This window comes from Dendrobium catenatum, unplaced genomic scaffold (genome assembly GCF_001605985.2).
Source record: "Dendrobium catenatum unplaced genomic scaffold, ASM160598v2 fragScaff_scaffold_306, whole genome shotgun sequence".
Classification (NCBI taxonomy): Eukaryota; Viridiplantae; Streptophyta; class Magnoliopsida; order Asparagales; family Orchidaceae; genus Dendrobium; species Dendrobium catenatum.
Window position 1 is genome coordinate 188,605 of NW_021318768.1, and position 14,838 is coordinate 203,442.

General features: G+C 35.2%; 1 protein-coding gene across 1 annotated transcript in view; it reads left to right on the forward strand.

Moving 5' to 3' along the window:
* The window catches only part of LOC110115730, a 45,441-nt gene extending 30,993 nt beyond the window's left edge, over positions 1-14,448 (forward strand). Inside the window, exons 2-3 of the mRNA XM_020849064.2 lie at positions 12,642-12,793; positions 13,411-14,448. Coding sequence (XP_020704723.1) covers positions 12,642-12,793; positions 13,411-14,091 — 833 coding nt within the window. The 3' untranslated portion in view covers positions 14,092-14,448. The remainder of the gene's footprint in view (positions 1-12,641; positions 12,794-13,410) is intronic.
* The last annotated feature ends 390 nt before the right edge of the window (positions 14,449-14,838 follow it).

Here is a 14,838-nt window from a genome sequence, read left to right on the forward strand (position 1 = left end):
CCAATTTCCAAATCCAATTTCTATCAGTATCCAATCTATTGCTGCTACTATATGCCAGATAACACGGTATTCTCTACGTATCTGATTGACGACTAGCCTTAATCGAAAGTTCTCTCTCGTGATCGGGAGGGGTAAGTAACTATAGGGGCTTGCGCCTATAGGAAACCAGAACTCAGATCATAAAGTCCTCACAAAATGAGGGCGAAATCTCTGGGTAGTGTCTTATCTACAAACCCATATGCTTTCCAAAATTTACCCCGGAACTTAGTTCGTTAAAACTCCCTCGCCAAATAAAAAAAAAAAGAAATTGCGCGGCGGGGAGGCCGGGGCCGAATTTTCGGAGCCCACAAGTGTCAAACATTATCGTCCTTCCTTTTTCAGCTCATATGAGAGAAAATACCTCCTTTAGTGATGGTGAATTTTCTCCATGTTGGTCAAAGTCATTATTTAGTCCAACAAAAAACTCAAATACCATTTATATTTTTATAAATTACAGCATCATTACAGCATGTTATCTTGAGATCTTGGTAATAATCTAATTTAAGCCAATAATCCTTAATTGCATTAACATAATAACATGATGTTTGTTTTGCTTGGTTGTTAAAATCTTAGTTTTAAAGTTGTAGATTGGAGTAACATTCTTCACTTTTGAGTCCGTTTCTTTGTTGGTATAGCAATTTGGTCCATTGAGTTCAGGTATCATGGTATTCCACAATCATTGTATAATTATGAAATTTGCGTCTTCCTAAAGTATAAACTTTTTATTCTTTTGCTTCGGAGGTGGATCAACAATTTGATAGATCTGCCCCTTTGCTTTTAGAAATGTTCACAATTCTGAATCACTTGAAATAGTTTATCCCGTTCAAACGATATTCGGCTTCTTACCCCTAAAGTTCTCTTTTAGTATGATTTTTATCATTCATGATAATTGACTTCTTGATAGTGAAGTCGAAGAAATCAAATATAATGAAGAGAATGAAGAATCATGATAAGAAGGAAAGAGAACAAATGTTGGAAGAAGAAAATACTAACTTCACTATAATACCATGTAGAAAAGTTAAAAAAAAAAATTTGAACTTTATTACTTGATTTTGTACAAAGTATGGAAGTAATTATAGACTTCTTTAAAAGTCTTACAATGAAAATAATCAGAACTATTTGCAAATAAAGAAAAAAGTCTTTACAAGGACCGATGTTTGGAAGAGGAAAAATAGGCACATGGATTACAATTTAATGGTTGTAAGGGAATCGATCTAATTGTTAGAATCCTTAATTAGTATGCTCAAAGATCTCTGTCAAGTTTGGTTGACTCATGAATCCCACGATTATTCAGCTTATAATATCAATTATGATTATTTTTCCCATGTTATTGTCATGAAGTGGTACTTTTTTTCACTGTAATTATCTAGAAGTAATTTAATCTCATTTTTGGAAGTGAGTTTTAGTTTTTATTTGTCTGGAACATGATGAAATTGAGTTCTTATTCTTGAGACCTTAAAAAGTAGGGTATTGAGTTCCATTCTTGAGGGCCAAGAAGTCACTTTCAATTTTGCTTTTTTATTTTTAATAACAATACAAGGATATTAAGTTAACAACAAGAAGGAATAAAATATTACTTATGCTTAATAATTAAAAAAAAAAACGTGAAGCTGGATAGTAATGAGTTATTGCAACCCAAAAAATCATAGAATTCGGCTGTAACAAGCGAGTTTCAATAAAATTGACCAAGATCTGACAACTCATTTTAATAGGGAAGAAAATTGGTGCCAAATGAAGAAAAGGCTTCAAATGTGAGAAACCCGCTTTTTTTGGTTTCAACAATACAAATTTGGTACAATCTTCTTTGAGCAATCGTCAGCCAAGTATCATATGCCTCTGTCGGTCCTGCTATGAACATATGCATGCAGAAAAAAATTATGTTATAGTTTAAAAAATAAATAAATTAACAAATCCTGTTTAACTTTTGGTACCCAGGTGATTTTAGGTCCATTACCATTTACATATGCGTGTTCCTTTTGTCATGAAATGATTTTGTATCTTTTAGCACGCATAGAAAAGTTGGATGTGAATAGGAATGTGTTGTTCTACTAGTGCAATCATATTATATATGTAAATGTAGACTACTATAGTTATACATCAAACATTTATATTTTCATATATATTTGATGTGTGCGCTGGTGATATTCTGTTAAATTTTTAAATGAATATTATGAGAATATGATTGATTTTAGTAACCTTGGCATCCTAAATGAAAATAATTTTTTTGTTTTATCGGTGTATTAGTAAAACCGAAGTTAGAAAAGCTTTAAATGAAATGAAGTATGGAAAAGCTATTGGACCTGATGATATTCCAATAGAGGCGTGAAAATGCTTAGGAGATGAAGGAATTTCTTGGCTTACTAAACTTTTTAATATTATTTTGAAGAATAAAAAGAGGTAAGATGAGTAGGGAATGAGTGTTGATTCTTATTTTTAAGAATAAATGTAATGTATAAAATTGTATGTATTATAGAGGAATTAAGTTAACGTGTCATACTTCAAAACTATGGGAGAATTACGGAGCATAGGTTACGATGTGATACTAATATTTCTCAAAATCAATTTGTATTCATGCCGAGTAGGTCTACTATGAAAGCTATATATTTATTGAGATGTTTGATGGAGATGAATAGACATAATAAGTAGGATCTACATATGATATTTATTGATTTAGAAAAAGCATATGATGAAGCACCAAGAGAAGTGCTATGGAGAGTTCTAGAAAAGAAAGTGGTTAATAATGCCTATATTCAAGTCATTAAGAATATACATGGAAGAGCTGTTACTTGTGTTCAAACACAAGTTGGTTTGACTAAGTATTTTTCTATTTCAGTTGGATTATATCAAGGATCAGCCTTAAGTCCATATCTTTTTGCTTTAGTCATGGATGTTCTTACTAGATATTTGCAAGAAGTTGTACCCTAGTGTGTGCTTTTTGTTGATGATATTCTTCTTGTTGATAAGACTAGAGAGGGAGCTGAAGGTACACTTGAATTATGGAGGCCAACCTTAGAGTCTAAAGGTCTTCATTTGTGTAGATCTAAAACTGAATATTTAGAGTATAGCTTTAGTAGTAATAGATCTAGTTGGCGGATCGTGACTTTGGACGATCAAGTTATTAATAAGAGTACACTTTGTAGATATATTGGGTCTATTGTTTAAGGTGATGGTGAAATAGATGGGGATATTATTAGTAAATTCAAGTTGGATAGTTGATGTGGAGGAATGCATGGGGATTGTTCTGTGATAGAAAAGTCTCCCTCAAACTTAAGGAAAAATTTTATAAGATGGTCGTGAGACCTGCAATGCTTTATGGTGCAGAATGTTGGCCATTAAAAGATAAGCATAATATTAAGTTAAGTGTTGCAGAGATGAGGTTGCTCAGATGGATGAGTGGCTTTACTCTTAGAGATAGGCTACAAAACGTGCAAATATGTGAAAAGGTTGGAGTAGCTCTAGTGGAAGATAAGATTAGAGAGAGTCGCCTTAGATTGTTTGGTCATATAAAATGATGGCCTTTTAATGACCCGGTTAGGAGAGTAGATGTTTATTCGATTCGGCTTATGTAAAGAAAGGTATTGGTAGACCTAAAAAGATTTGGTTAGAAAATATTAGAAATGATTCATTTAAATGAGAATTTGACTCTTAACATGACACAATGGAGAAAAAATGATTCATATTGTTGACTCTACATAGTTGGATAAAGGCTTGTTGTTGTTGTTGTTATTGTGTGCTGGTGATGTGAGTATTTTCTAGCTTGCTTCTTATTGTGATTCATGTTAATTTGTGAAATCGGATTGTAATGATCAATCGGATTGTACTGTTGTCTAGGACCTCAAGTTAATTTCACATGCTTGCTGGGGGGTGCGGGGGTCCTCCCCCTGCTTGGGTTCAGGTGCTGTGTACCCGAGCACCTCGGCACTATGTACTGAGTGCTCCGGCGCTGTAGAGTTTGCTGGGAGAAATGATAGAGAGCGGAGCGCCACAACGCTCTAGATTTGGCGCCGCAAAATTGTGTAGTGTCGCAGTGCTTCGGGTTAGAGCGTTGCAGCGATGTTGATTAGATAGTTTTCCTTTCTCATTTCTCTCAATGGTGGCCCTTGTTATTATTAACTTTTCTTTCTTTTTTGTTTTGAGATAGATAAAACGGTGCAAGAGAGAGGAGAAGTAAGGAGAGAGTGAGATTGAAGAGATATTTCTACTTATTTTCCCCTATTTTTATAGTGGTTTTCTTGGTGTAGTGTGGCTGCGTGATTTTTCTCAATTTCATATTTTTTCACGTTAAATCCTGGTGTCCTTTACTTTATGCTGCTTTTACTTTCATGTTTTTTTGTTGCGTGGTTTACTCTTCACTATCCCGAACATTTCATGCTTGTTTTAGGAGCAAGAAGATCAAGTTTAGGTTCAAGCAAAATATTTTCTTTTTCTATTTTAGTGCAAAATGTTAATATTCCCTTTAGACTTTTGTATAAAAGAAAACTATTTCTTGATTTAATATGATTAATATAACATGAATTACGTCACTCTTTATTATAACAACATGTGGATGAAGTTCCAGAGCAGCTTTCCTCCATGACTCTTCTTCAACCCTTTAGTTTCCTCTTTCAGATTCACTTTTCCTTCTAGCCAGGGTTCCTTCAAGGGATCTAAACTCTACAATTTATTGTCTGCAATGGGAGGGTTACATTTGGTAGTCGACAATTAATGTCAAACTTGTCGAATAATCATGTCATAAATCTTTTATTACATTGTGCTAATGTTAGGTCGTTGTCTGAAAGCGATGCGGTGCATGACCTGAATACAATGAGAAGGTTGCAAGGGCCACTACGCAGGGGCTCGGGTACATTGTTAAATAAGCAAGGGTTCCGACATAATGGATGAATGTTGGCAAATAAGCTAGTCCATGAAATTAGAATTATGATAAGAACTTGGACTATAGCTTCTCTTATAGGCAGTTTAATGAAATTAATAGATCTTTCGATTTATAGAAAAATAAATATTCTATACATTCAAAAAACTAAATGGGTTGAAAAGAAGGCTAAAGATGATTGATAGTTTAGGATTTAAATTATAGTATTTAGGTAGGAATTGTACTAAAAATTGGTGTAGGTGTATGTATAGATAATAGTTTGGAGGATAATACTTTAGAAATTAATAGAATCAGAGATAGAATTATAGTTTTAAAGATTGATGTTGATGTAAATATTATTAATATTATAAGTGCTTATGTTCTTCAAGTGAAGATTTTTGAATATATGTTCAAAATTAAAATTTTTGAATGACTTAAAAAAAAGTGAAGAAAAGAGATTTTATTGGAGGAGATTTAAATGAACATGTTAGTAGAGAGGTAGAAGATTTTAAAATCATTCATGGTGGCTATGATTTTCGAGTACTAATAAAGGTGATAAGATCATTTTAAAATTTTTCCTAGTTTATGATTTTATAATTGCTAACACCTTATTTAATAAAAAAGAAACATCTCATCACTTATAGAATGTATATAGTAAAACTCATGTTGATTATTTCCTTATAAAAAAATAAATCGTTTAGATTGCAAAGATATTCCTAGTGAAAATTTATGTACCCAGCATCATTTATTAGTTTTGGACTTTAAAATGAAGGGTTGGAATATGATAAATAAAATAAAATATTTTTCTAGAATTAGATGGGGGCATTTAAAAGACACTGATAAAAATATTTTTGAGATTAAGATTCATTATATTAAGATTTTTACTGTATATTTTAAAAAGCTAATATTATGCGGGAAAAAGTAGCTAGTGATATTAAGAATGTTGCAAAGGATGTGCTTGAAGTATCAAAAGAAAAAGCTCTTAATATTAAAAATAGTTGGTGGTGAAATTAAAATGTGCAAGAAAAGATCAAAAATAATAAAAAAAACTTTATTATAAAAATTGGCTTAGATGTAAAGACTCAAAAATGAATAAAAATATTAAGAGACCTGTAAGGAGTCTAAGAAAGCAATAAGCCATGCAAAGAATTTGGCTTTTAATAATGTATATAATAAATGAGATACTAGAAAGGGCAAAATATTTATATATAATGTACACCAATGACTACATGTGTAGGTACTCATTCACAGATGTCTTGTAGGTTATGTTCGAGTCGAGTAGGAGGATACACTCCTCTCTCGAGACAGTTTGTTCAAGGGACTCATTCAGTTGGGAATGAGCTTAAAACTGGAGCATGGCGGACCAACAGTGAACACATCATCCAGGCAACTATTCCCCCCCCCCCACCCACACCCACACACCCACACACACGCATCGGGAGGGTGACTTTAAAAGTTCCTTTCTCAGTAAGATAAATTTTTTATTCATCTCGGCCTAGAGTCATGTCTCCCATGCAAGATACATCAAATAGCTAATGACACACATCACCTCTACAGACATCTCTCATGACTAGGTCGACCCATAGACCACGTCAAAATGCTACTTACCCCCTCTTGCCTCAACTAGGCAACGTCAGGCTAGCTTCTAGCTTTATGCTTGTCCAATCTCTCTATCGTCTTCAAAACCTAGTCATCCCCTCTCATCTTAATAGGCTGACCTCATATCAACTCTACGTCGATGATGATTTCACATACGAGGTCCTCACCATTCATATCCCTCTCATAAAGATCGCCGCTTTACTCAGCACAGACGACCAAGTTACATCAAGGACTGACGGGACTACCACTGTATCTTGTACATACCCCATACTCTCTTAACCTTATAAATAGGGGGATGAGCACATAACAAAAAAAGGAGGACAAGGTAAAAAGGAAAAAAAAGAAAAGGGAAAGAGGACAATGAGTATAGTGATTGGAGAACCACGACATAGAGAGATTGTATCATTTTTTCTCTTTCTTAGCATAAGCTCTATAGTAGAAAGGCTCTCGTTATCGTTACCCTTATATCTCTAGTTTGGATAATAAAGATTTTGTCTAGATCTACATACTCTCTCAGGTATATCTTCCTTTTCTCCTCGTACCCAAACTTAATTACATTCTCCCACAGGCTCTTAGTTTATAGGTAGCATGAAGTACGACCCGACATCATTTATCGGACAAATTAGGATTCAACATCCTTTTGGGCACGATGAGCATGGATAGATATCGAAGGCAAGAAAATTGCTACCTACGAGCAACTTGAGGCCTCGGAGAATAGAATGCTCCGCGACTTGCAAGAATGGATGGAAGGCTTCTAAAGTCCATTTAGGATGCTCTCACTAGCCACCCATTGCAAACAATCAATTTTCCCAAATGACTTGCCCATCTCGGTGCTCATTGCAAGCCTCCGGAAGAAGCTCATGCTTTAGATCCAGCCACCACCAATCTCGCTTGCCCCTGGGTGAGAGGCGAGAACTCTAGCCCGACGACCAGACAAACTAATGAATTTGAATAAGGACCGATTAACGCCTTCTCCAGATCAATCTCCGAAGCAAGAGTACCTCTCAAGTTTAAGGTATCTCACCTTTAGTCCTAGCAAGGAAAAATTGATCCTACGGATCACGTGGCGACTTTCGAGTATATGACTTCTTGACATCGACAACGCCTCTAGTGTCGTCTCTTCTTTACTACTCCAAAGGAATCGGCATTAAGGTGTTTAGCCCCCTACCGAGTGGGGTGATTGCCTCCTTCATCGAATTTAAGTTGATGTTCATTGAATAGTTCACCAGTGCCTAGAGACCCCCTAAAAGTTTTCAAGTTCTATTAAATATGAGATAGGAACTTGACGAGTCACTAAGAAGTTTCATACTGCGATTCCAGAAAGATATACTTGACGTAGAAGACCTTGAACCGACTGTTGCTCAAGCTGCTTTGACCTAAGAGTTGAGAGGCCCCATTCGATATGCACTAGGCTTGTAGCAGTCGAAGACATTGGCAGAATTGTTAGAAATCATCAACAGTCATATCAATGCCTAGGAATATGAATAACCAAATCTTCCACAACCACTCTACGCCATGATCTCACCAAAGGAAAAAACCATACTGCAGTGAGAAGTAGAGAAAGGACCCAGTCCCAAGTGAGAAAAATCAAGGGCCAAGCTTCCAGCGCAATCGAAGGCTCCCCAATCCATATGAGGTGCCCGCATGTCTAAGATCGTTGAGAACATAAGCACCACTAACGCTAAGAATCGAAGAGGTGCGCAGAGAGGTTGCTCACCAACCTTAGTATTGCCCGACTTAAACTCCGTTGTGGGTATCCAGGGTCGAGCTGATTGAGGCCCATCCAAAACAAGGAATTATTCAAAGCTTTCTGTTTTTGTTGGACTTTTAAACCTTAGGGAATGTTAGCCTATTAAAAACAGAAGGTCGAGAGGCTTTTGGGGACACCTTGGTCAACCTCTTTCTACTATTTTGAGGAGGTTCTCTCTCCCTTATAAGCAGGTTAATTTTCAGAACCTTCTTTTCAGATGAAGATTGTTCATCTATTGTCTTAACTTTAAAGGGTATAGGGCCTTGGAAGATTACATGAAATCCTTACCCAAATTTGATCATGTCTCCCAGGGCAAATCGGGATTGGTCAAAGGATAGTTGCAGATGCTCTCCAAACTTGAAGATCAATTTACCTTACATTTTTCTTTTTTGAATTCTTACTGAATTGACTTTCAAATTTTCTTGAAAACCAAAATTTCTTGTATCAAACTTTCTGCTATATTTTTTAAAATCCAATTATCATATTATCAACCAATTACTACACTTTCTCTATGGGTTTTTGTTACCAACTTGAGTTATTGACCCTCCGTAACTGTGACTTGGACTTAATGGGTGATGGCTGAAATTTCATAGATTTAGAAACCTCATGCCAGTTAGCATTGCTTGGTTATAAAATATAAGAAAGATTTAAAATTAGATATCCTTGAAAATGTGCATTTTGAAGAATTTGATATAGAAAATTTTGATTTTTTTAAAATATTTTTCTTTGAAAAATTCTTTTTAAAAGCATTTTTTTATTGTTTGTATTGCTAGCACTCAACCAAAGATTGAAATAGGTGAGGCATCCCATACAAATGATGTTTGTTAGCATATTTCAGAAGAATTATGAAACCATTATTTTAGATGAAAAGAGAAAACTTTCTCCAACGGAGTCATTAGAAAATCTGTTGGTGGAATTTTTTTCATTTTCAACGGACGAGATATTTTGTGATCAAGAATGACATAAAAAATAATATATTATCCCGAACAATAAAAATATTAGTTTATTATGGGTTTAAAACAAAATTTATATTTTATAGATTTTCTCCTACTTGATATATTTGATCAAGCAGGGTTTATTTTATTCTTGGGTACAGGCTTCTATAAGAGCAAGCCCATATGATCAGTTATATCATAAGCATTTGTTACTTTAAAACACTTTTAATTAAAATAGTGGTTTGTGTTTTTTTAACAAAATATTGACTAACAATTTTAGAGGGTTTGATTCATATAAATTCTTTTCAAAGATTTGATCTTTGGAAATTTCAAAGGGGATAAGATCAAGTTAAGATCAATTTTGAAATGAATGCCAAATGAGGAAGTATGAGCTCTTGATTATAAGAAACTCATATGTCAAGTTATCCTTTGTTGGGTTTTTTCTTTTTGAAATTATATTTTAGTTAAAAGTTGATCAATTTAATTTAGAGTGTTGAGGCTTAGATTTCAACAACACGGGTTTAAAAAATACCTACAAGGTGAGGGTTTGCGATGACTAAAAAGAACATCGACCTCCAGACACTAGATTTAAGGTGAGAACTATTGATAGGTAAGAACTCCGACCTATATATAGTGAAATGCAAGGGACTTATGAACTTAGAAACCCACGTGGAACTATGCCAGCTTGACACTAGACTTATAATTCTGTCTGGAATGAACTGTCAGCTAATCCACCTATAAGTGCTTTTAAAACTATGAAATTTGATCTCAAAAGATTGTTTTAATTAAGAAGATATAACTTAGAGCATGGTTATTTAAACCAATATATCTGACCATATGGGTATGCAAATACTTACTATGTAGATTTTTTTTGTCTATCTTCAATCAATATGGAGTGTAGTAGATGAGGAGAATCTAGAGAGTAAAATTGTATGCTTACTTTTTTGAAAAAATTTTGGATATTATATTTTTGTTATATGGTTCTTATGTGAGTGCTTTTCTATGTGACTTTGATAGGAACTAGATGCGAAAATAGCAAGTGAAAGAGGAGGAAAATGTAGGAACACAAAGATAATAGTTGTTTTTCTTCAAAAACAATGCAATATATAATTGATCTACCATTCAAGAGGTAGATCGGCTCTCCCACAAACACTAGACGCCACTAGGAAACTCACAACAAATCCTAGAATAAACTTCAACAAAACATAAGCTCAAACCCTAGACAAACTTCTCCTTAAATGGCCATAACACATAAGAAACATAATTGAAAGCTTCCTAATTAAATTCTTCATAACATATAATAAACAGAATTGGAAGCTCCCTAATTAAAACCTTCCTACCATATAATAAATAGAATAGGAAGTTTCCAAATTAAAATCTCCCTACTTAAATCCTTCCTAACATATAATAAACATAATTGGAAACATTCCTAGATAGTTCCCCCTTATTTAGGAACTTTCGTAAACAACTTTCCCTTGATTCCTCCTCCTTACATAATGAATAATAGTTCCCTTGTGCCCTACAAGGTGCCCCCCTCCCCTAGCGTATCAATACTCCCCTCCCAAATAGCCACTTTGTCCTCAAATTGGGACCAATATATTGTCCATCTAGAAATCTTGGAGGCATCACCATGTATTTGTGCCTTTGCTAGATATCATTTTTGGTCCCATCTCCTCCACATCTTTCTGCATTCCTACCCAATATAATTATGTTAGAAGCCTACGATAGGTTTTCTGTACCCACGAGTGCCCTTCGATGGCACTACCGTGGAACACCTGCAGCAAGTGGGGATATGGTGACGTCCTCGGTATCACCATTTTCCCCTTCTATAACAGTCTCTGCCCAATAAATTTCGACTGATTTTCTCCAGTTCTTCACCTTGATGACCTTCCCCCCCCCTCCCCTCCAGTATGCACACCAAAAGAAAGAAGATTTTTTGGACAACCTTAATCATACCTTGAATACTTTAGATCGATATCTTAGGCTTTATAAAACACTTGAGATTGGGCTCACAAATATATGTACACTTGCATTCTTACACATGCATGCCAAAGAAGGGTAAAGAAAAATCCTTTTGCGTGATTTTCTCATGAGGGTACTCTATGTTGAGCTTGGATAGAAAGCTTGACTAATATTTATTTTCTTTTGTCTTTACCTCTTGCTTTTCTTCATTGTTATACAAGTCATTTTAGTTGTGGCAATTGCTGATTTGACCAATGTAAGCCTTTTCCTATTTGATCTCCTTGGAAACCTTTGCAGTTATTTTTTGGACAATTAATGCAATTTAAATATTTAATTGAGGATTTTTTATAATTATTTAAATTAAAATGACACAGAGAGATGCCAAAGGTACATCAAGTTATGGATTTTGCATATGTTTCCAATAAATGATATCTATGGCTTGCAGCAGGGTGGCAACTTAGATCCTATGTTAACCTATTTTGTACATAGGTTTTGGCCAATTGTGTAATACATATGTTTTGATTCTTTCCCCAAATACCTATGTTAACGTATTAAGGACACAGAATATTGTTCAGGAAGAAATGTATAATGCAAAATGAATTGATATTAGAATATTTTCCATCAACGGGAAACATGATTCTGCTGCTTCATATACTTTGGATAAAGACTTGTTGGACACGTTTCTAATGATGCCTTGTTTTGTTAGCTTCTTTATTGATTTGCAATACCTATAATTTGTTAAATTGGCTAAATTTGGATTGCATTAATCAACTCACCTTTTGATTTTATATGCGCAATCCATATGTTCAAGAAACTCCACATTATGAGTTTATTTGTAACAATGATTATTATTATTTAGCTGGTCATTGTCTTCTTTTTAACTTTAGAGCTTAATTACTGAACAATGTGGTCAGCATAACTATATAAAGGCACCTATTTCAGCATATCTTTCTATTTTTCCTTTTTAAACAAAATTAGTATGTATAATGATTTACCTCAAGTGGATGAGTGACTTTACTCTTAGAGAGGATTTGAAATGAGCATATACGTGAAAAGGTTGGAGTAGCTCCTATGGAAGATAAGATTAGAGTGAGTTGCCTTACATGGTTTGGTCACATAAAACGGTGGCTTTCTGATGACCCGGTTAGGCAAATAGATGTATTGGATTTGACTTATGTCAAGAAAGGTAGAGGTAGACATAAAATATTAGAAATGACCTTTCCTTATTAGATTTAAATGAGAATTTGACTCTTAATAGGATACAATAGAGAAAAAGGATTCATATAGCCGACCCCACATAGTAGGATAAAAGCTGGATGTTGTTCTTGTATTATGATTTACCTTTATGATGAACATTTTTTAATTATTGATAGATTGAATCCTTCATTTTTTGATGAAGTCTTTGGAATGATAGTCATTGGTTATCATTGCTTTGCTTGGCAATATAGAGAGGTTGAAGGCATAAATGAGGATTTAGCACTGACGCAGTTTTAATTCAAATTTGCAGGAAACAATGACCCATCCTTCCCCAGGGGAGATGGTCCCGAGCAATCCAATCCAGACCCTGATGGATCAAAATCTGATGATCAGTCCCTCAGACCTAAGAACATATTGTCAGACTGGAGAGATTTTAGAGCAAGTCTTGTTGCAAGGGAGCAGGTAAGTTTGCATAGCCCCATGAAACAAGTATATATACTTGTATAAAGGTCTGATGTTGATTCCTCTACTCTAGCAACTAAGAATTTATCATAGATATCTCAATTCTCTAAAGAAATTCTCCCCTCCCACCTAACTCTTTGGATGAAACATGACTGGGACTTTAGAAGGCAGTGAAGTACTTCCAGTAATTTAAACAGAATTATCCTTTGTGATATTTTAAGAAAGATTGGTGATAAATGCACAACAGTTCGATTAAAATGACAATCGGCATGGTCTTGCACAGATGTCTTCATAGCTGATTGATGACATCCTCTTGAAAATTATGGATTTTAGTACTAGTCATTATTTGTACAGCTACTCGCTTTTTATTCTTGCTTGGCCTCAACACTTGAGTCCATGCATCTGCGGCTGATTTGCCAATTTTAGATGCCTACAGTTCCTTTACTTAATAGTATACTTCTCATAATTAGTTGAGCAAAATCTTGATAAATTCATCAACTTAATTAGGAAATTCCAACTTTCTATATGTTCAGCTTTTCAATTACAAATCACTCTATATACATTCAGGAATAATGAGGTCTGCTCTGTGAAATCATCCTTTTGAACTGTACATCCAGGTGAACCTGCTAGACTCTGATTCTCCTACACATGATAACAAGGCTAGTGGATTTTCGCAACAGTCAAGTACTAAGTGGGCACACCCTCTTCCAATGCCAGAGACCGGATGCGTCTTGGTTGCCACTGAGAAGCTTGATGGCGTTCGAAGCTTTGAAAGAACCGTTGTCCTTCTTCTAAGATCTGGTACCAGAGACCGAGAAGAGGGTCCTTTTGGCGTCATCATCAATCGTCCCCTCCACAAGAAGATAAAACATATTAAACCTTCAAATCCAGACCTTGCTTCTACATTTGCAGACTGCTCCCTTAACTTTGGTGGACCACTTGATTCGAGCATGTTCTTGCTTAGAACTGGTGAAACTTCCCCTCTACCTGGCCTGGAACAAGTCATCCCCGGCATTCGCTTCGGTGCCAGAAACAGCTTAGATGAAGCAGCAGCACTGGTGAAGAAGGGAGTACTGAGAGCACAGGATTTTAGATTCTTTGTAGGGTATGCAGGGTGGCAGTTGGATCAGTTGAAAGAAGAGATTGAATCAGATTATTGGATAGTTGCAGCTTGTAGCTCTCATCTTATTGCTGGGGTTTCTGCAGATTCCTGTTCGTTCTTGTGGGAAGAGATTCTGCAACTGATGGGCGGCCAGTATTTGGAATTAAGCAAGAAGCCGAAGCAAGATAGCTCTTAAGCTTCGTTTGGGATGACTTTCTTACTACTTAAAACAGCATTTTAGTACAAAATTTTTATTTTTTGTGCTAGAATACTGCTTTAAAAAGCAGTAAGAAAGCCGTCCCAAATAGAACCTTAAGCATCCACTCGTATGATATAATTTTTGTACAGAGATCACTGAAGTGGCATTATCTTTACATTATGTAGAGAATTGTATAGAGGATTTGAGGATCGAAGTTCCCTGCATAAATTTAAGCATCAAGTAGTAATCATTTCAGAGAATTGAATTCCTAAATTAAGGAAATGTGAGGGAATGGAGTTTGTCAAATGTAAGGAATTAATACAGAGAATGAACATGTTAGATATGTTCACGTTTCGTTCTTTCTTTTGCAGGTTTTGTAGAGATTCAACTTTGAAGTATTAAGTCCTCCCACCTCGTGTTGTAGCCAAAAGAAAATGAAATTAAAACTGAAGAAATTCATTTGTTACCGCAACTTGACCAGCTACATGGCAAGGTTGATGTTCTGCACCTTCATAAAGTTGATATGATGTCGTAGTGCGTTTGAGGAAACTTTCAACGAAGCTGGTATGTACAATGCTCATAAATTGCCTTGCTGCTTCTTGTTGGAGTCCTTTAACTTGGGGCAATGTTCTATGTCTTAGATGTTGGGCACATCTCTTTTTGGTTGATCTTATAGTGTTTTGTTACTCTACACCAATGCATCAAATAGGAGCATAATGGCGTTTAGTATTATATTTGAGGACA